The sequence below is a fragment of the Polyodon spathula genome, chromosome 7 (genome assembly GCF_017654505.1).
Source record: "Polyodon spathula isolate WHYD16114869_AA chromosome 7, ASM1765450v1, whole genome shotgun sequence".
Lineage (NCBI taxonomy): Eukaryota > Metazoa > Chordata > Actinopteri > Acipenseriformes > Polyodontidae > Polyodon > Polyodon spathula.
Window position 1 is genome coordinate 14,641,277 of NC_054540.1, and position 21,848 is coordinate 14,663,124.

General features: G+C 37.5%; 1 protein-coding gene across 8 annotated transcripts in view; it reads left to right on the forward strand.

The window, feature by feature from the left end:
- LOC121318216 (SH3 and multiple ankyrin repeat domains protein 3-like) overlaps window positions 1-21,848 on the forward strand; it is a 281,025-nt gene that overhangs the window by 96,069 nt on the left and 163,108 nt on the right. For 7 of the 8 annotated variants that reach the window (XR_005950583.1, XM_041254654.1, XM_041254657.1 and 4 more), the window contains 4 exons: window positions 4,159-4,267; window positions 5,529-5,680; window positions 10,550-10,717; window positions 13,350-13,466. Coding sequence is in view for 7 of the 8 variants with exons in the window: in XM_041254654.1 (XP_041110588.1) it covers window positions 4,159-4,267; window positions 5,529-5,680; window positions 10,550-10,717; window positions 13,350-13,466 (546 nt within the window). In the remaining variant the exon portion in view is untranslated. Of the gene's footprint in view, window positions 1-4,158; window positions 4,268-5,528; window positions 5,681-5,971; window positions 5,989-10,549; window positions 10,718-13,349; window positions 13,467-21,848 lie in introns of those variants that run through there. The other variant, XM_041254661.1, reaches the window with a different exon arrangement.

Sequence of the window (21,848 nt, forward strand, 5' to 3'; positions counted from 1 at the left end):
ACTTGTAAATGCCAAAATTAAAACAAGAAACTGTGGCGCAGAGCTGCCACTTGCCAGAGCTGTTACTCCAGGCTCTGTTCCCTTGACTAGAAAGATGTATATTTAATGACAATTCTGTTCAGGACCGTAATGCTATTAATAATGGAGGGCCACTTACAAAATCAATAAAGGCCTTTTCCATTTAAATCCAAGACCTATTTCTGCATATATTTAGGTTTGTCCAAATATTGATACACAATTGATTAATCTTAGCCAAAATATTAATTTCAATCAATAAAGTGCAATAAATAATAGTAAAAAGTGGTTAGTGCTTCCAAAAGGGAATAGAAGTTTTTTTTTATTTTTTTTTTTTATTTAAACAACAATCAGAAATAATTTAAACACTCTTTTGTATAGTGGTATCGGTGCTTTGCTTTAGTGCGAGAGGTCCAGGTGTCTTGTGTGAGGCACCTGCCATCGTTAACCGAGAGATTGCTACTATATATATATATATATATATATATATATATATATATATATATATATATATATATATATATATATATATATCTATATATTCTGTTCAGACAACCACAATTGTTGGGTTTGCCACTTACAATTGTGTATATATTCCTTGTGGTGACATTTAATTGACCCTGTCTCTAAATAGGTATTGATTGTCAAGGCTGAGCCAGATTTGTTTTTAAACAGAGACTGTGAATAAATAAGAGTGATTAGAATGCAGAAGTTCCTCCCAGCTGGGCGCCTTTGTTTATAATATACTGTGGTTGATTGTACAGTTTGAATTTTGTTATTTGAAGGGATTTTTTAACCATTTTTAAGTCTTGCACCAAAGAAGCTTTCTGAGTATCGTTGTTTGAGATTTGCATTTTTTAACCTAAAACTAATACAAATTAAGCATCATTCTATCATTTTCTTTGTACAGTGTAACTGCACGTTAGTGCACCTCAACCATGACTATACAACTCTCACTAGAGCAATATTTAGAAATACTAAAATAAGGTTAATAAATTCAATGACAAACAGTTTGACTACAAAAACATTTTCAAACTCTTCAATGAATCTTTTTACTTTATTGAATGAACCAAACCTATTGAAAATTAGGGGATGCGGGTTATTAAAATGAAAGAACAAAGCACAGGCAGTCCAGCTACTGATTATAAAATGTCTAGACACCTGAAAAAGTGGTGTGATGAGATTTTAGCATTATGTTTTTTTTTTCTTTTTAAAAAACGAAATCGTATTATACAGTGTAATAATAATAATAATAATAATAATAATAATAATAATAATAATAACAACAACAATGTTTAATGTATTGTGTACATGTATTTCTAGATACCAGGTGGAGGTACATATATGTCTAAAATTAAAATAAATAAATTATATAAAAAATAAATTAAAAAAAACCTACATTGGGAATATCTATTAACATGGCTTTCCAATGAAGTGACATTTAAAAAAAATAATAATAATTGCACAGCTAGTTTAAATTTCTCCATAGCTGAATTAAAGAGCACAGATCACTTAAAGCAGTACTTAGTATGCAAAATGACAGCTACAATGTAAATGTAAACTACAGGATTATGCTACTATTAAAGCAGCATTAAAACAAATATCATAAAATGATTATTTCAATCACTTCTGAAATGGATTAACAAACAAATGGTTTGCCTTTTTTTCTTGAAAAGATCAAGTAGGGCAGATATAACTGATTACGTTATACCTTCCAGCTCTTTATTATAATATTAGTGTTCTTCAGTGCGCCTGCCACATTTACAGCCCGCTGTTTCAATTGTATCTGATCACCATAACAACAGCTTCACAGATTTTGAAATCTCAAGTGAATTTTCATCATTTATTTCCGTGCAGTAGTGAGAATATTTCTATGCATTCCTTTCTGATATATGCTGTTAACTGGATTGTGCAAACCTTGGGGATTTACTGGCAAAACATTGAAAACTATGAAGTCTAAGGTGTGGTGTTCAGACGTGTAATAACCCCTTACATGGTAAGTGTAAGATATCTTTTCATAATTAGAGAGCAGTCGATTATTACAGAAGAGAGGCTTCTTGTGGCCAGGGGGTTATGTAACTGCTGGAGTATTATACACATACACTAGGATAGAAGCAGCAATTTTTTTTTCTCAATATATGCTGAACACAGAATACACTATTTTCAGTGGTTGGATGTGTTCAGTCACCCATTTCCATCCTGGATTTGGATATTTGATCTGCCTATTTCCATAATATCCATCACTGACCAAAGGAGCATTTATGACTAAAATGTTTCTGGCTTTGGATGCAAAATATAACAGCGCGCAAATTTTTTGATCTTTACGGTTCTTTCCTTTTTTGATGGATCAGTGAATACCAGAACAGCCCTTCACAGGAAAAAAAGTAAACAGTTGGTGACCGGACTTAAGGTTCTGTTGCTTTTTCATTCTACATTTGGATTCAAAGACAGAACGTTTCAAATGTTCATATCCTGTAATACTATAATTGTATCTTTTATAATTTTCAGTTCAAGAAATATTGACATATCAAGTGCGGATGATATTCCGATTGTACATATGTGATTGTAAATGTTCGTAGTGATTTCATTTCAAAACCAGTATTCTAGTTAATCCATTTTAGACATGTGTGGTTGTCAAATGTATCTGCATACAAGCAAAATGAATGTAAATTCATCACTTGCATTCATTTCTGTGGATATTCTTCTACAGTACTTACCTTGACAGTGGATAGATTCCTGCTATCATAAAAATAGAAGAAAATAGATACTGAGAGAGGTCTTGAGGGATTTCATAATGCAGTGCATATATTAGAAGTGTGGTATTTCATTTTATGGTACTGTAGCTGCTATAGTTGCTGCACTTTAGACACAATATGTCTCCTATTACAGGGTTTAGAGTGTACAGCAGTATTAAATGGACATTATTTTCCTCCATGCTGTGGCAGTGGAGCCTCCTAAACTGTTGGATGTATAGCTCAATGATCTGTAGTGTATTAATATTTCTTGTAACTGATGTGCTGAAGTAACTGTACTTCACCTGCATTTCATCAGCTTTTGAGAAATGTGTCTGGTCACGATCTTCACATACAGTATAGAAGAAAAGAAAGCTATCCTTAAAGGAAAGCTATGCAGATGAATCAAAACATGAAACACACTTTATTACAATTGGTTAATTCTTTGGTTTCTATATTTTAGCAAACACCTGCTCATCTCAGTGGGTTGTTTGGTGTGGAATTAAGAGGTTAAACATCAAAGCCTGCCCTCACAAGAACAGTGCATCACACTGACTGTATCTCTCACTATTTGCCCACACAGTGTGATGACCAACCCAGTGTCATAAAATGTCATTTTAGTGTTGCGTGAACTGAGTTGTGGAGTATTGTTTTGAGAATTGCTTCAGCTCTTGGGACTCAAGTGCCTTGATTATATGTAAAGCCAATGTCTTTAAAACTGTGTAATTCTGCAGCTAGAATATAATTACAGACCTCCTTTGTAGGACATATCTTTTTTTTTATTTCTGGGTACAATCTTAAGTAGAAACCTGAAATTCATCTTACACATTTAATATTCTGTCTATGGCAGGTTGGTAAGAAAGTGTTAAGTGTAAATTAAAATCCTAACCAATAACTGTGGTGAGGTTCTCTGCCTAGATATTTAACATTGTCCTGTGTTTAAAAAGTGTGTGTATGAAGCCAATATCAAAGCAATACCATATTTGGGAATATTGAAGTAAACCCATAGCCATACATTTGGTTTCTAATCTAGATTCATGTGTCTGATAGTTGACAGCCTGAAGTCTTGTCCACACTGAGATGATTTTGTTGTCCAGCACTGTCAAGTAAACAGTGTACAATAAACTGTGTGGGCAGTTTATTGTACACTTTTCAGCAGTTAATAAACTGGATTCTGGTATCTGTCACCAGTTCTTATAACATTAAATTCTCTAAGCAGCATCTGTATTATCAATACTATAATATACTATTATTCTGTAAGACATCCTAAAGTACTAAATATAATTGTATTTGTATTTGTGGTGTTGCCTTATAAAAGTCAAAAGTTGGCCGATGTGTCGGTTTTGTGTGGATGCCTAATAATGACATTCTTCTTTTCTACTCACCATTTTGAATTTATTTTTGTTTCCAGGCTAACTTGAAGAAGTTTATGGAACATGTTCAACAGAAGAATATTGATAAGGTCTCAAAATTCTTGGAGAAAGGGCTTGATCCAAATTTCCATGACCCAGACACAGGAGGTAAGAGATTACTTCAATCTGTTTTTATTGGATCCTTTTTTTTACTTCATGGTATACAACCCCAAGCATGTCTAATGTATTTATTTAAAGCATACATTGTCTATTCAATTAGAAAGGTGTTCTGCAAGTCCTTTTTCTCTGGAGTCCACCACTCAGAAACCCATGATAATACATATTAGTGCTACAGAGAGCACATTTTAATGTTCAGTAATTTATAGTATTTTCATGGATGAAGTTTTGCTCCAGAATATATTGGATTTTCATGTTTTGTACAGTGGGTCCCATGGAAAATTTCACTGGTAGCCCAGTAGATGTGATAACGGTGCCACAGTTACCGATCAGTTACCATGGTAACTCTTTTGTGAACAACCCTTAGGACTTGGTAACTTTTTCCACCCAATATACACCACCAGGTGGCATATATATATATATATATATATATATATATATATATATATATATATATATATATATATATATATATATATATATATATATATATATATATATATATGGCCATTCCCAATTAGTACCTAATTGTCACATGTGGGTCCTGGTAGGGGTGGAATCAATCCCACCCCCCCAAACTTACATTCAAAATACTAAATCTTTATTGAAACATTACCACACACACACACACTATTTACATGGTGGGCTTCCACCCTGACACACTGTAATTAAAACTTGTTGTGTGGAGGAATGAAAGTAGGGTGACTGATAAAATGATAAAATGACTGATAGTATGGAACATTTCATCAGTAGGACCCACTGTAAGAGGCATACGTTAACTTAATCTCAATATTAGCAGAATAGCTTGAGATGTCTGGGAGCTTGCATTTTAACATTGAGCCTTATTTTTCAGTTATAACCACGAAAGTAATTTTAGACTCTATTTTCCAGATTTGTTTAGGTGGATGTCCTGTTGTTGAGTTCAAGAAAGGTTCCAAACTGTAGTCATTATGATGGTGAATTGACTGTAGCACATTGAGGTGGACAATGATAGCTGGTTTGCTAGTAACTAACAGCTCTCTTCTCCAAGGACCATTCAAAACTGAATCTGTCGTCCTGAATATCGTCTGCTAATAACCTAACTTGTTGCATTCTCATGTCATGCTGGTACATACAGTAAACAAACATATTTGAAGTCAGAGGGGTGGCTACTGTGATGGCACACCATGTAGTTTGTTTAGCAGATTCATGTTCAATGTTGTTACCATCATTTCCCTTCATGTGTTTTTTTAATGGTTGTGTTTGGTGACAGAATGCCCGCTGACCATGGCTGCTCAGCTGGAGGGCTGTGTGGATATAATCAAAGTGCTAAAAAGTGGCAGCGCCCATCTGGACTTCAGGACGAAGGATGGAATGACAGCTCTGCACAAGGCGGTGCGAGCCAAAAACCACACCGCTCTCATAGTGAGTAACCTGGGGGACTAACCAAAAAATACATCACCCTCATAGTGAGTAACCTGGGGGACTAACCAAAAAACACATCACCCTCATAGTGAGTAACCTGGGGGACTAACCAAAAAACACACTACCCTCATAGTGAGTAACCTGGGGGACTAACCAAAAAACACACCACCCTCATAGTGAGTAACCTTGGGGAATAACCAAAAAATACATCACCCTCATAGTGAGTAACCTGGGGGACTAACCAAAAACCACACCGCTCTCATAGTGAGTAACCTGGGGGACAAACCAAAAACCACACCGCTCTCATAGTGAGTAACATGGGGGACGATAAACAAAAATACTAGTCTACACTAAGTACAATCATTGATTATCTTAGCTATGGGAATATGCAAAAAGAAATGTCATAACCTACTTGTACAATATATATGTTTTTTATGCAGAGCCTTAGAATAATGAGAAAAATGTTTTAACAAAACAGCTTCATAAGTGCAGTATTTATGCATTGGAGATACCCTAGAAGCAATGGGTTCGGGTTAACTATAAGTACTCAGCAAAACCATTCGACGTGCCTGTATACTCTAATTATGAATACTCTATCAGCTACACTCCTATACCCAGGGATTTGAAACAATAATCAGTTGAAGTTTACCTTCCAAAGCCTTTCAAAGCGTTTTATTTTTTGTCAAAAAATGATGGTACTTCATGTTCTTTTAGGCACTAGAACACATTCTCCAGGCATCCATCCTCATTGGCCAGCATCCATCCTTATTGGTAGAAACACACTGTGCTGCTGCAGAAACAAGGTCAAACAAGGATGTTGTAAACAAAAATTGACACCTGGTCTTAATAATCTATAGGGATGTTTTAAATGAAAGAAAGCAGCTCCTGGATTTAAGCTTGACAGTTTCCCTGGCATGTTTGTCATATGTACTGAACAGTACATGTGGGAAGGCATGTGAATACCACTAATCCTAAAATCTTATCTCATTTTACTATTTGGGTCAGATTTAGGGCCTCATTCACTTAAGGGCGGTAAATGACCAGAATTACCACGTGGCAGGAAGAAACCACACAGAGCGCAAAAATTAATAATTGGTAACTCTATTCATTAAGCTAATTATATGCACAAATAAAGTGCTCTAAATTATTCATTTTCAAGTTGTCACAACGCACAGAATTCAACAAATTATGCATGAGGTTTACACACACTGTGTTATAGTATATGTATATAAATAAGGGTGCTCGAAAGAAAATGTAAGTGTGGTTCTGAGTTTGTCACAGTGACAGCGACCAAGGAGGACAGAATGAGGAATCTAAAGTTTACTGACCAGGAGCTAAATGTATTAGCAGAAGAAGTGGTGTTGAATTATGAAAGGTTTTTTGGTGCTGAATTAGTGAGAACATTAACTTCAATGAAACATTAAGGACAACATAAATGCACCCCATAGGAGGAGGGCGGGATCTTGTCCCAAACACAGCGTCCTGTGAGACAGTCAAAGCAGAGAAAGTGATGGTTAATGGAACATTTTTTGTTTAACTCTACAAATCAAATACATATTTGTTTGTTCAACTTGATGTCCCTCTGATTTATTTTGTAATATTAATCTTAAGTTAGCAGCGCGCTCACTTAGAAGTTCACTATTTACATTTCGAAAGGTGTTTGGCGAAACGTCACTTTTTTAACATTAGATACCATTTGATTGCTATATCACCTCTGTGTACATTCATTCATTGAACATTGTGTATTTTAAAGCTATTTTAAGCATAGCCTACTTAAATATCAAAAGTACATGGTGACTATTAACATGGCGGAAAGTGTTGCATATACATCTGCCTCGTAATCTTCATATATATCCCGGACTGTCTGAGGATGTACTAGTACATTGGAACTCGAGTCGCTATTGAAACAATCTTTAAAAATGAAACATACTTTTGCTGGAAACAATAGTAGTTTAAAATGTGTTGGCTGAAAAAAAAAAAAGTAACAAACAGACAAAATCGATTTTTTAAAAACAACCTTGGACGACATATTCAGCAGCATGTTTAAGTTTTCTAACCCTTTAAAATGTATGTTGACACATTAATTACAATGACCATGTAATTCCCATTGACTATTTTGCTGCCTTTAATCCCAACATATTAAACACGGGAGCAACATTAACTGCAAACCTGAAATGACAAAACTGAAGCTTTTGTTTTTTCTTTATAAAAGACACTTTAGGGAGATATTCTTGTCTGAGTGTGTCACTGTTAGGCACAGCCCCACAGTTGCAGATTGTTTTTTCCATTTAAAAAGCACTTCCACTAATTCAAACATGTTGACAATACGTGTTTCTCCACTTTCTGTGCTCTTTTTAAACAGTCATGTGATTGTGACCGGCTTGTTCGGTAATTGTTTTGCCTGAAATTTTCTTGTTTTTATGTACTGCACTGTCAAGATGCTTGTCAATAGTACCTTTCTTAGATGATCCAAAGACACATTATACAAGCTGATCAAAACAGAATCCCGCCATCTATATGCAACATCCCCTTTTCTTAGCTTTGAAAGAGATCTTCTGTTGAAAGTAATTTATTTATTTATTTATTTTTTGTCAGCTGTCTGCATTTTTAATGTTAATCATACACTGTAAGCTAATAAATCAACACTATCTAAACAACCATTTTAAACTTCCAGCCTCTGACTCGCATGTTATGTCATTGTACAGTATAAGGAATTTGTTTGACCCCATTGCCGTAGGAACCAAATGCACGGCATTGATGCCAGACAGCTACTGTAGTACGCCTTCTACTTGACAAAAGTATGAAATGAACAGTGGAGGTGAAGAGTTATGGAAAATACTGCAAGGAAAATACAATGCATATTGTTCACATTAGGAAGGCATGATATTGTGAATTTTCCGGTGCCCTATATATAAGGCTAGTATGATCTGTGCTCAGTCTGTATCTAGTTATTACCTCCTCCTCACACATGTCTAGTACCCTTTGCCTGGTCTGAAATACTCTCTCCCTGACTCTTCTTCTCACTCTCCTGTGCAGCTCTTCTGCTGCTTCTCTGACCGTCTGGTTTAACACATGCTGAGGCATCTAGTAAAGTTAGCGCCCTTAAGTGAATATGGTTTGCTTATCAAATACCTCCCTCATTGTATTTTGTGAGATGATTTGCATACATGTCCACACATTAACATTATTTATTATATTTAAATGACTCGAAAGCAGTACTTTTTCCAAGCACTTTTTTCCATGTTAGGTTGCCTGCCATTGGTTAGTGAATACAACAGTGCAAAACACGTTACCACTGTTTAGTACATGAGGCCCTTAGTACCTTATGCAGCACTCTCATGACGACCTTGAAGGTAAGTGCTATTCCGTGAAATCCGTTGTTTGCACTGAGGTGTATTTAACAGGTCCAGACCTACACAAGAGCTTGGAATGATAGCTTCTGCTCATTACTGCATTTCAAATTAAGATTGTTTTTTCAATAAAGCTGAATTTACCTTTGAAAAAATAAATGTTTTTCAAAAAGTCAGAAAGAAAGAAAGAAAGAAAGAAAGAAAGAAAGAAAGAAAGAAAGAAAGAAAGAAAGAAAGAAAGAAGTGCCAAATTTGTGTTCAATGGTGTATGGCAGCTGTACAAATGGAAAGTACCAGTCATAGATTCAGTGTTTGCTGATGTTCAGGCGCTACTTACTGGAAAGCTTAGGGCTTGTCTAGTCGTACCTCCTACCTCTTCTTGTACTTACTGCATGACTTATGACCTTTAACATTTTACCAGTAGAAGCAGTGGTAAAACTTTATATTAAGGTGCTGCTTATTAATGTTTTATAAATGTTTTATAAATATATCAATAAAGTATTATATGTGGTTTATAACTATGTAATAGCCATATACGGAATTACGTTTAAACATACCAAAGTACAATAGGTGGGTAAAAACCATCCCTGTTATAAAAACATAATTCCAACTATGGCTAAGTTCTTTCTGTGATCAATGTTCCCTTTATAGTGTCTGTGGAACTACTGTCAATTCTCATTAATACGAATTTCAAGAAAAACCATATTGCCACAACAAAAACTCCTCTGGTCATCGCTTGATACTTTACAACATCTTACATTTCACCTAACAAGTTTACTGAAAATATAGTTGTAAATTAACTTTTAAAAAGTATACATTGCAAATGAACTGCACTTGAAATCTGCATGTCCTATTCTGATCACAGCCATTTTTAAACCACAAAAGCAAGGTGACCTCAACATCGGGGTAATGAGCAAATCGGACATGCTGATGACTTGCATCCACAGTTTGCTGTTCATAAGCCTGTATTATTGTATCGTGTTTTTTCTGATTGGTTGACAAAGTGAAAGTGTTTGCGAGAATGTTGAAATCTACGGGTGCATCATCCATCACTTTCAAGACCTCCTCTTTTGTCTGCAAGCATAGTGCACGTTTTTGTGGCAACTCGAAATGCATCATAGGATCAGTAGTCCCAAAACAGCACTAAAATACAGAACAGAGGAATCTGGATGTGAGTTAATACATTTCCTAATTAATCCTCATACATAATCCAATATTCTTTACACTCAACTGTGTGAACTAGGGCAATTTGTTTTATTTAAATTGTTCTTCCTGACTGGGCTCCTAAATAATTTGGACTAACAGGAAATTCGTGTTAAGTGAATTTGTATTATAATAAGTAATTTATAATAAGCGACTGCGAAATTTGTCTGGGACCATGTAGAAAATTTCTTCAGGAAATGTTCTAATCAGCTGTATTTTTTTAAAATTATATAATAACTGACACAGTGTTAAATACGGTTTACAGATTGTTATACTTAAAGCTTCCGTGCTCTTTCATTGCTTTCATTTTGCTCAGACGCTGTTAGACCTGGGTGCTTCTCCTGATTACAAGGACAGTCGAGGTTTAAGTCCGCTGTACCACAGTTCTATGGTTGGAGGGGACCCGTACTGTTGTGAATTGCTGCTCCATGACCATGCGATCGTGGGTTGTGTGGACGAGAATGGATGGCAAGAAATTCACCAGGTAACTTTTTGTTATGGACATTATTTAAATGCCCTTTCCTGTTTTTTGGGACCATACCAATACATCACATCATACCAGTATATCACACCATACCAGTATATCACATCATACCAGTATATCACATCATAATCTGGCAGCTAGGAGGAGTCAGGAGTGAGGTTCCAAACCTTCACTCCAAACACTTTAATGTTCTGTAAATAATCTATTCCACACATTAGTTTACCAGATCTACCCATTTCCACTCACCAAGCTGTTAACCAGCTAAAATACACACAACACAGCCTCTCAATAATGTCCCTCCAAAACAACGTCCTTGTTATTATGTATCCGTCTGTGAATTATTTGTACATATTAGTTTAGGGATGGACAACTTTGATCCTTGTGACCAAGGCCAAAGTAAAATCAAAGTTTATGGTGACAACATGGCTGTACTTTCTAATGGCAAAGGTGTGCCTTAATTTGGATTTAATTCAGGCCCAGGTCTTTCTTCCAGAGATATTCTATATTGTTTCATATAACCAATTAAACCTCTATCCAGGTCCTAAACTGTTAACTTCATTATACCCTGTTTCACCTGGTGTAGAGTGGCCCTCCAGGACTGGAGTTTGTAACAGTGGTTTATGCTGTCCCTTTAAGAGACATCATGTTCCCTTACACCGGTAGCAGTGTTTATTGTATAGATAATAGGAGATATCCACCAATTAGTGTTTGGTGGCCATGCTTGGCCCCAACTCCAATCTATGTGAGGGAGCTTAGTTATGAACGTGTTGAGGACATTTTATCATATTATAAAGAAAGGAGCATACCAGTTTTTTTGTTTCCCCATTGTAAGCACAGCCAGTATCAGTAAATTTTGGATAGAAAATAACTGCGGTGGTCATTATATTCTCATTTATCACACACTACCCCATGCAATATTTGTTAGAATCTCTGGTGAGCAATTTTTCCTGCCAGAGTTTTAAAGTTCTGTGTTGCTTGTTGTGGAATTCTGTTTAGTTCGACATCTCGCACTGGGGTCACATCTGTTGCTGGTTTGAACGAGTATGTGTTTCACGTGATAGCCGTCTGTTATTATGGGAGGTATCACCTGGATCAGCCCACTGAAAAAAATGTTCAGCAGTTGTTTATAATATTAGTGATTCAATATTACACTATATTGTGTTTAAAATGTAAAGTGCAGTTTAAGGGTCAATACCAATAATTGACACAATCACATGACGACAATCACATGAAGACAATCACATGGAGACAATCACACAAAGATGGTTATTTGTGATAATCTGCTATTTTACAAAATCAAGTAATCTGTTTATATTTGAATACTGAGGTGCTCCCTCCAGTCATTTAATATGATCAAATTAACTGAAATTGTCTTTTTCATAGTGGTTTAGCAAGACAGAGTAGGCTGGTCTATTTACATGTAACACCACCCACACAAATCACCTTTGTGAAAACAAGCAGGGCATTGATTGCAGAACTGTCTGGAAAACCAGCACCCAATGAATACCTACTGTTCAATGAACCAATTGCTTTGTTAAGTTTTGTGATAAATTATCAAGATAAGTTAATAAAGGTCAAGCAGCCAAATCACATTATGTTAATAAAGGATGTTTGTCACACATCCAGCTAAAGCTTTAAACAGCAAAATAGTTCTTCATACCTTTAATATCATTTGTGCCTTCTGTGGTAAACAGAATACAATCAAATCTATCATGTCCGGCCCTGTTAGATACAACACAATTTATTAACCGATGGACCTCTGCCGTGTGTTATTTATACATGCTGCTACAGATGGAACCTGGTCAATGGCTATTTTATTATAGGTAATAAAATAGTAAATGTAGCTCTTAGCAGGACAGAACACATTAAGTTGCATATAAAAACCAGGTGCTAGAGAACACAAGAGGGGTATTGCTGCAGACCTGGAGGCAGATGAAAAGACAGTGGGTTTTACATGCTAGCAGCCACTGTTCACATAAAACAGAACGAAATAGAGAGGGATTAATATATTGTAATTAATGTACTGTTAAAAAGCTGAAAGAATATTTTATCACAATGTCGGCAGTTTGTGTGCATGCTTCTTTCTTCTTGTTTTTTTTTAACTCTGTTTCTTTTCTCCTGTTAACACACACCTTAGGTGCAAAAAAACAAACAAACAAAAAAGACTTGGACTGAAAAAATATGTTAGAAATGTTTCTGGAATATTGTATTACAGTGCTTTGTTTTTAAGACTAAACTTTTTTTTGCAGACGTTTCTACTGTTTTTTTTTTTAATTTTTAATAGTTTATATGCAGTATTGTACTTTGGTGTTTTAGACTTATTGCTTTGTTAATTTATAATGCCCCAACGTTAATGAAGCAACTACAATGCAGTATAACAACTCCATCTGAGATGCAATATTTTTACATATCCAATGGACTTCTTGAACCAATTAAATTGGGTATTGAATTAACAAAGATTTCTGATAAATCCATTATTTTTCTCAACAGTAAGGAAGATGTTGTGCTTTTGTATTATTTGTAGGAGCCCAACAATGCAAAGATGAAATAACTGTTTGAAACCTAATTCAGTGTGTGTCAGATCTATCAGTGAGTTGTTATATATTTATATGTGATGTCTGTATCTCTCCAGGCCTGTCGCCATGGCCATGTTCAGCACTTGGAACACCTTCTCTTCTATGGAGCAGATATGAGTGCCCAGAATGCCTCGGGAAACACTGCCCTCCATGTCTGTGCCCTCTACAACCAGGTAAGGGGAGGAGGGTGCCTGAATTGATAGGGAAGGATTCAACTTGTCCACTGTACATATTCTTGGCTCGTCTCGTTGAACTGCACTGCAGGCAGCATACCATTATGAGTCTGTCATTAGCCACCACAGCACGCAGATGAATGTTCAGAGTGAGATTATTTGCTGAGGGGTTGCTAAAATGCCAGTTTACACTCAGATCCTTGTATATTTTTTTATAGTAAATTAAGAGAAAACAACCTTGTGAATAAGTCTTACAGTGTAATTGCCATGCAATACAAGCCATGTAGTATAATTAGGGATTACACTGTCCTGGTTGTCCGGGGATCATCGCTGTATTGAGGTGGGGTTCCTGGAATTTCAGAAGGCACTCCAGGGACACTTTCGAATCTTGAGTAATAACAGACACACACTATCAGTTGGTTGCCAATATTATACATGCTGACTGAATGAATACAGATTTTAAAAAGAGCTATAAACTGTAATAACCTCTAATTAGATGCAATGAATCTCTTTGGAAGTCCCTTTTTTGTACCTGGTTGTGTAACATGATATGCCTTCCATCTTCAATACTGCTGCTATGATACTTGCATAGCATAAATAGGAATGTGTATATCTAGTTTCACTTTTATCTTGTACACTAAAACAGATATTAGAAACTGGATACGCTAGGGAGGTGAAAGTGTTTTATTATATTAACCAGGAGTGATACATCACAGTTGTATAAGCAATGGAGTTGAAGGACAGATGTGAACGGATAAGACAATTTAAGAAATTCTGTATTGACTTTAGAATAAGCAGTTGGTACGGATAAAATATTGACAGCTCTGTAAACCAAGGCTTCAAAAGTATGTGAAAGCATGTAAACGTAATTATGTATGTACAGCGCTTCTTTGTTATGTGTTTGTGAATTCACAGCACATTTATATCACTGCTGTCATCATAAGGTTTTCTAGCAAGTTACTACCGAATCTGATTACCCCCCAGGGTGATATTGGTTGCATAATGTGGCTCTAACATTTCAATTGGACACTATGATAGAGATAGTAAAGCTGAAGCAGGTTTCAAAGTATGGAGGATAATTTAAACAACTGAGCACTTGTAACACACTTTTAAATGTGTTTTTCAAGCAGACATTCACGTCCCCTTTATTGAGTAGATCAATAAATAGTATCTAGTTGAAAGGAGGATTTTAGATAGCAAGCAGCTTGCGTAAAAGACAAAGGGAAGTATATATGTCTGGTCAGAGAGTTCCATCAATGGCTAAAAATTGTGATTAACTGTAAAATCTGTAGCCTACTGCACAAAGTCTGTGACAGCTGGTTTCACAGATCAAGATTATCACTAATATCAGACTGCCTTATATATGAACTTTGGAGTCTGTAATCTAGTCTTGGTCTATTGGGTTGCAAGTCTGAACTGTTGTGTTAAATGTGCTGGTATAAAAAAAAAGAATAGTAAAGTAATAACATAAAAGTAACAATAAGTAGGATGTGCATTGTTCATCTGCAGTGTGTCCACACTCCAAGGTCTATTGATCTTAATGGTAGCAGATATAAATACTGCCATCATTTAGATTATTAAAATAGGACTGTACCAGACGTTTGACTATGTGTACAAACATAAATACCTTAAAGAGACTCCCATGCAGTGTTTTATACCCTACTTAGCTCAATCCAGACGGTTGTCATGCTGATGCGCTGGGGAGACCACACTGTGGTTGATCCCCGGAGCTAGTATGGCAGCCGTTGTGTGTGCTGATGCACTGGAGAGGCAAAATAAACTGATCCCTAGAGCCAGCATTACACTTTAGCCATCAACACCAGCCAGAAGGATATCTACATCATCAGATGGAAAGCAACGAGATGCTTCTGGGAAATGTAGTGGAGTAAAAAGTACAATCTTTTCTAAACAAGCATACTTGAGTAAAAGTAAAAGTATCCCAAAAATAAAGTACTTAAGTAAAGTACAGTTCCCGAAAACAAATACTTAAGTAGTGTAACAAAGTATTTCTATATGGACACATCTGCAGACTGGATTGTTGGCCTGAAGTTGTTGTTGTTTTTAACAGCTGTCTTGATAGTCAGAATTCCAGTCAGAATGTCTGTAGACAATTGGTTTCTTACATTTGTTTTTGCAAGGTTCATCTGAGAAAAAAAAAAAAAAAAAAAACTTATTCTGATTCTGCAGAACAGTGTGGCACAGTCAACATATTAATGGCAACCTTGGCAAGTGTAGGAAACATGGCTCTCCCCGCTAGGTATATACAAGAGTGCAGTTTTGTATCTGTTTTCATCAGCTGCCAGATCACGTCTAAGATCCGTCAAGTCAGTCAGTCACTGTTATTGCATAAATTCCATCTAGGCTACCCAGTTTTGTTGCAAGTTGGACGATGTCTCCTGAGCTCGCTATGCTTTGTTTACTTACTTGGTTGAAGAACGCGTATACTAATTTCAGCACAGTATTGTTAATTGGTTTTCTACTTTTGATACTTTTCCCTGTCATCACAAAAGGTGTAGGTATATGTCATTCGAGCTGATTTGTAATATTTCTAAGAAGGCCCCCCTTTGCCACTTGCATTCTTCTTCTTCCCATTTCTTGTGTTTATGCTTTGCTGCCCATGAAAGAGACACTGTTTGCTGTATTCAAGCAAAATCAAACTGACTGACCAGGAATTTACTTGTGTCGCCACGTGAAATTGAGCAAGACAGTAAGTTTCCGGGTCAGCCAGTTTGATTTTGCATGAACACAAGTGAGATACACTGCTTTGGTTGAAATGTCAGTGACTGAAATTCTTCCAGTTTGCACGCAATTCTGTATCTGTCACATTTCATGGTCTTCATTTTACAATTCCAATAGGAAAGAAAAATAAAATTACATCTGCAACCTGGTGAGCCTGAGAGGTATGTCTTTGCATTGGGTTCATGCACCCGTTCAACAAATCTATTTTAGATGTCAATGACAGTCTAAGTAGTAGCTGTTGCCTGGTCTGAAATTGTAACTTTTCTGTTTTTCACAAGAACCTATCATGGTAAATTCTAGTTCAAGTATTTTGCATTTAAATACAGTTGACCTGCCCCCCATCATAGGACTTCTCTTGTGACAAGTGTACAGTTGTAGGCAGTGCCTGTCATTTCTTTTTTTTTATGTAGTCTGCTAGCATGCACATTACAGTACATTAATCTGAGCTTCTTGAAAACATATCCAGGCAAACTTTCTGTAATTTGATTGTAGCTACTGACCTTGGCAGTAAATTGAGTCATGACTGTCCCAGACAGATTAAATCAGTAGCAATTTCTTGCCTAATTCACACTTGGCTGTGGTTCTTCATGATATTAGCCAGTTTAAGAATGTGACAGGGTTTGGCTGTATTCACATCACAGGTGCCATTACTGTGCCTTCCACAGCAAATATTCAGGTTAGTGCCAAAGTAAGTAAGCCAGTTTGGCTTGTTCTCTGTATGAGTGACCAAGGTGTCATCTTGAAATAATACCTCAGACTGTTAGAGTCATCTGCACTTTACCAGCCTGCGCTGTGCTTTGGCATTTTGATATACTCACTAACATACTGTAGGAATTGTCAGTGTTATGCAGTTTACATTTCATGTACGTATCTAATATAGCTGCATTAAAATACTGTAGCGATAGAAAGGATTTGAGGTCAGGGTTCTCCCCAGGCCTTTTCTGCCAGGCGGGCTGCCTGGAAAAGTCTTGCAGATGCTACTGTGCCTTAAACAATAATGAATGATTGTTAGCAGGCTAGATCACTTGCGCTTTGCTATGTGAAAAAAATAATCTTGGAACCATATGACAGCTGTGCTAAGTCTTGACACAATATTTAACCAATCAGAGTGTTGAAGGGGTGGGTTTTCTGTGTTAAGCACATGGAGAGGATAAAATGTTAAAAATGACTACTAAAAAAAACAACCGATTATTTTCAATGCAGGGTTTTCAAAATAAGCCGGCGATCGGCGCAATCCACAGGCCAATACTAGATTTGCGTTGGTTACTTCATTAAATAATGATTATTTTTGGGTATTATAATTGAGTCTATTTGTTGACGTATTATTGAACTGAAAAGTGATACAATAGTTATACGTATTCCTATAGTGATATCATAAAAATATGTACCCAGGTGTTTGTTAGAGATATTGGGGTTTCATGTATAGAGGCTGTACGTCTTTAAGAAGAAAAGCATGCTGGGATATCAGCTGAACTTGTCAGCTGATATACAAATGCTTAAGTACTGGATTACAGGTATTACACTCCGGTTTCATGTCAGTCAGTGTGCAAGTACTGTTGTGCAAAAAAAAAAAAAAAAAAGGTTAAAATGAACAGTTGCATTCAAAAAATGTAGAACTGCGAAAAACAAAAATAGACGTGCATTAACAAAATGCCCATAAAGAAAACAATTTAAATGAAGCAATAAACTCAATAAATAAACTAAAAAGGAAATGAAAATGTTTCTTTTGTTCCCCAGTCAAATCGTAGAGTGCTAAATAAGCACGGTCATTTACCATAATAAAAAACAGTAATGAAAAAGAAAATGCAGAATATGAAAACGCAACCAGATATAGTCAATAAAAGACAACACATTGTTCAAATTTGTTGTTGTATTATATATTTAAGGTAAAAGGCAAGTTTATTTTTCCCTTAAAAGTGCTCCCAGCTATAATGTTCTGCCGCCCAGCTGTACAGAATTCCTGATGAGAACCCTGGAGCTGCTGCAGATACAGCTTGAATTGCTGTTAGATATTATGCAAATTTATTTCGTATCATAACTAAAGTATTTAGTTTCAAAAGGATATTACACATTTAGTATTAATATGCTGCAACTGGCCTAAAACTACCCCCCCCACCATTTCCAGATAGCCCAAAATTACAAGTTAAAGTGCTCCCAGTTACAGTGAGATCAAAGATGTAGGTCTGTATCCTTTTAAGTGTTGAAATCTCCCAGTGAATTTCAATGAGACAATGTGCTTAACATGATACATTTTCACTAGGCATTCTTGTTTTTAGGTTTGCATCTCTTTCATGGTATTGTATTAATATAACATACTTGACAATAATTATAAAATCTACTTCTAACATATGGATAATATAATTGAATCTCGGCCATGACAGCACATTGCCAAGCTATGACTTTCCCAACTATTTTTCTTAGAATTTCCTGTACTTGTTTTATATTTTAAACTGCTCACTGTTGTTATTAATAATAAAAAAATAATAATCATCAAGCACCGAAAATGTCTACCCGTTTTGAAATTCCCACACTAAAAGCCAAAGAATCATTCACAGGAGACCAAGGAAACAAAAACAAAATGAAAGAACAATACATTCGATAGAAACCTTGTGAAAACATACAGATAGGTGAGACTTAGACAAGAGGTGCCTGGCATTGACATTTGGGAGTTTGATGTTCATTTATCCAATTTTAAAAAAAATAAATTGTAAAAATACATGTTGGGCCTTGCTTACGAAAGGGCACTAAACATGGTGCACCATAATTGCAAGCACACTCATGATTTCCGTGTTTACTATTGCAATTGTATTCATTATCATATGAAATAGTGGGTATATTATGGAGCACATTGATTTTATTGTGCCACACTATGGTAATCAGAACGAATATGTGATGTGTATGGCAATGCATGATAATGTTTTTAAATGAGGCGCCCCACTCTGAATAATAAGATGGGCTTTATTCACACCGTATTTACCAAAAGATGATAATCATAGTGTGCACCTTGATAATTATTTTGTTTGGAAACCAGGCTTTAACTACTAATAGCTGCACTATTTAAACCTATTTTTCTGGGCTGAAATCTATCTGGCATCATGGAGGCATTACTTACATTAAAGTTTTCAAAAACACAGGCCCAAACAAGGTATTATAATTTAAAACAACCTCCTTCAGTAGAATTTTTAACTCCTCTGCATGCAGTTCCCTTTCAATTTGAAGACAACCACCAAAACATTACTTATGGGATATGCCTGCCTATTTGTAGGTATTCACTGAGCTCTCTATATCAGAACTGCCGATAGGCCCCTTCCTGGGGTGATGTTCTCGATCCCGCCTACCGAGGGATTAAACCCGTCACTCCATAAAAGCCATTTATCCTTTTGCCTCTCAAGACATTAAGGTAAGACCTCTGTGTTGAACTGGGTGTGTTTTGAAAAAGAGCTTTTCTGAGTCGATTGCAGTTCCCCTGCATTCGTGCTGAAAGCTGGCTTGCCGCTTTCGTAGAATCAGTGGCTCCAAATCAAAGCCTCTTTTTTTCTTTTCTACTTTCTTCAGCAGCCTGCTTGCTTGAATTGTAGGCTGCCTTTTGAAATAAAAAGTATTTGTTGTGTTGTTGTTATGTGTCCACCTGTCTGTTGACATGATCGCACAACCCCGCTTTGCCTGTGTTGTGCTGTGGATTAGCTGAAGTGCAACAACAACAACAACAGCCAGTCAGCTGTGTATTCCTCCACCAGGATTGTGTTTACACCTGCCCTGCTGTAGAGTAGACCTTGTCGGCTGCCTCAGTGTGTCAGGCCTTCAAAAAAACAACAAGTGTTTTCTCAATTTGGGATGGCACCTCAGCTTTAGCTACCCCCAGGTGCTTCGGTACCTCGATGCACGCTCAGCCCTTGGTACGCACAATACTTTGGTGCCTCGTTATCATAGCACCTCGATGGACACGGAGTTCTCGGTGCACACGGTGCTCAGTGCATGGTACTCTGTGTACACAGTGCCTGGTGTGCACAGTGCTCGGTGCACACGGTGCTCAACGCACAAGGTGTTAGTACCTAAGTGCGCATAGCGCGCTCAATCCTCAGTACACCCGGTGCACTCTGTGCTTGGTGAACACTGCACTCGGTGCACACGGTACTCTTTGCTCATGGTGCACAGTGTGCCCAGTGTTTAGTACCTCGGTAGAGGAGGCATCCACCACCTCAGCACCCTTAGCGGTCGTGGTGCTTGACATGCTGCTCCAGATCTCTGGTCTTCAAGGGCAAGCACTAAGCTGGAGACTGGCAAGCCTGGTGGTAGCTCGCAAACAGCTGTGACTGTCACATGGTCCCTGATGTGGATAAGGCGGTGTTGTTAGACTCGATGATATCCCCGGGGTATGACTTTGGGCCAGCTGTGGAGGAAATTTTATAGCGTTTCCACCAAGAACGTGTGGCGTCCCAGCAAGTGGCAGCGCTACTCCCTCCCTGTGCTCCTGTGCGGTGTGGGTTGAGCCATCATGACGTTTCCGGTTCCCACGGCTCTGCTGGGTGACCTGAGGCACCTGAGATAACCAGGCCCTCCCACAAGATAGGGGGAATACAGGGTGTGGTGTATCCATGCAGCAGCATTCCAGGAAGCAGTTCCATGGCCGTCGCCCTAGGCAACTGCCTCAAAGGGCTCCGGACCAACCTCAGCAGCCCCAGCAGGGGCCCTGAAGGCTTGTGGCCTCAGACCCATCTGTTCTCCGCACACCAGCTGCAATATTGTTGTGCTTGCACCTCGGACAACTAAAAACGGTTACGCACTACAGTTCCGCTTGGGTCCTCATCCCTTTCGAGGGGTCACGAATACATCAGTGACAGAACCTCTTCAGGTCTGGGTACTTCAGAAAGAAGTGGCTGCCTTACTGTGGAAATGAGCCATTTGTCTTGTAGACGCCACCTCCTACGTAGAGGGGTTCTACTCAAGATATTTTCTAGTACCCAATAAGGACGCTGGCTTTTGCTGACCTGAGACTTCTCAATTAGTTTTTGAAGGAGAGGAGGTTCCAAATGTTGACTCACTGTCACGTTCTCCAGTCCGTCTGGCCAGGCAACTGGATTACCACCATGGACTTACTGGATGCTACTTTCACAATCCCATTCGTCCCAAGCACAGGAAGTACCTCCACCTCCCCTTTCAGTGAAGTGTTTATGACTTTTCCATGCTGCTGTTCAGCCTCTCATTAGCTATGTATGTTTTCAAAGTGTGTGAACACTATCCTGACCCCCTTGTGGTTGCAGGGGATCAGAGTAATGAACTATCTCTGTGACTTGTTGATCTGTTCCCACTCACAAGAAGGAGCAGTGGTACACATGGTGATTGTGACAGAGCATCTGGCGAGGTTGGGCCTCACCATCAACAATGCAAAGAATCGGCTTACGCTGGTGCAGTGCACAACATACTTGAAGCTCCGGCTGGACTCCAGTATGATGCGTGCATACCTGTCAGATTACAGAGTAGCAGCTATTCAAGATTGCCTCTCTCTGTTTTGACAGGGATCAGAGGTTACCTTGGTGTTGTGCCAAAAGCTATTGGGTCCAATGGTTGCAGCTGTATCAGCCATCGAGCTGGGTTTACCTTGCATGCGCCCGCTGCAATCGTGGCTCAATGCGTTTTACTTGC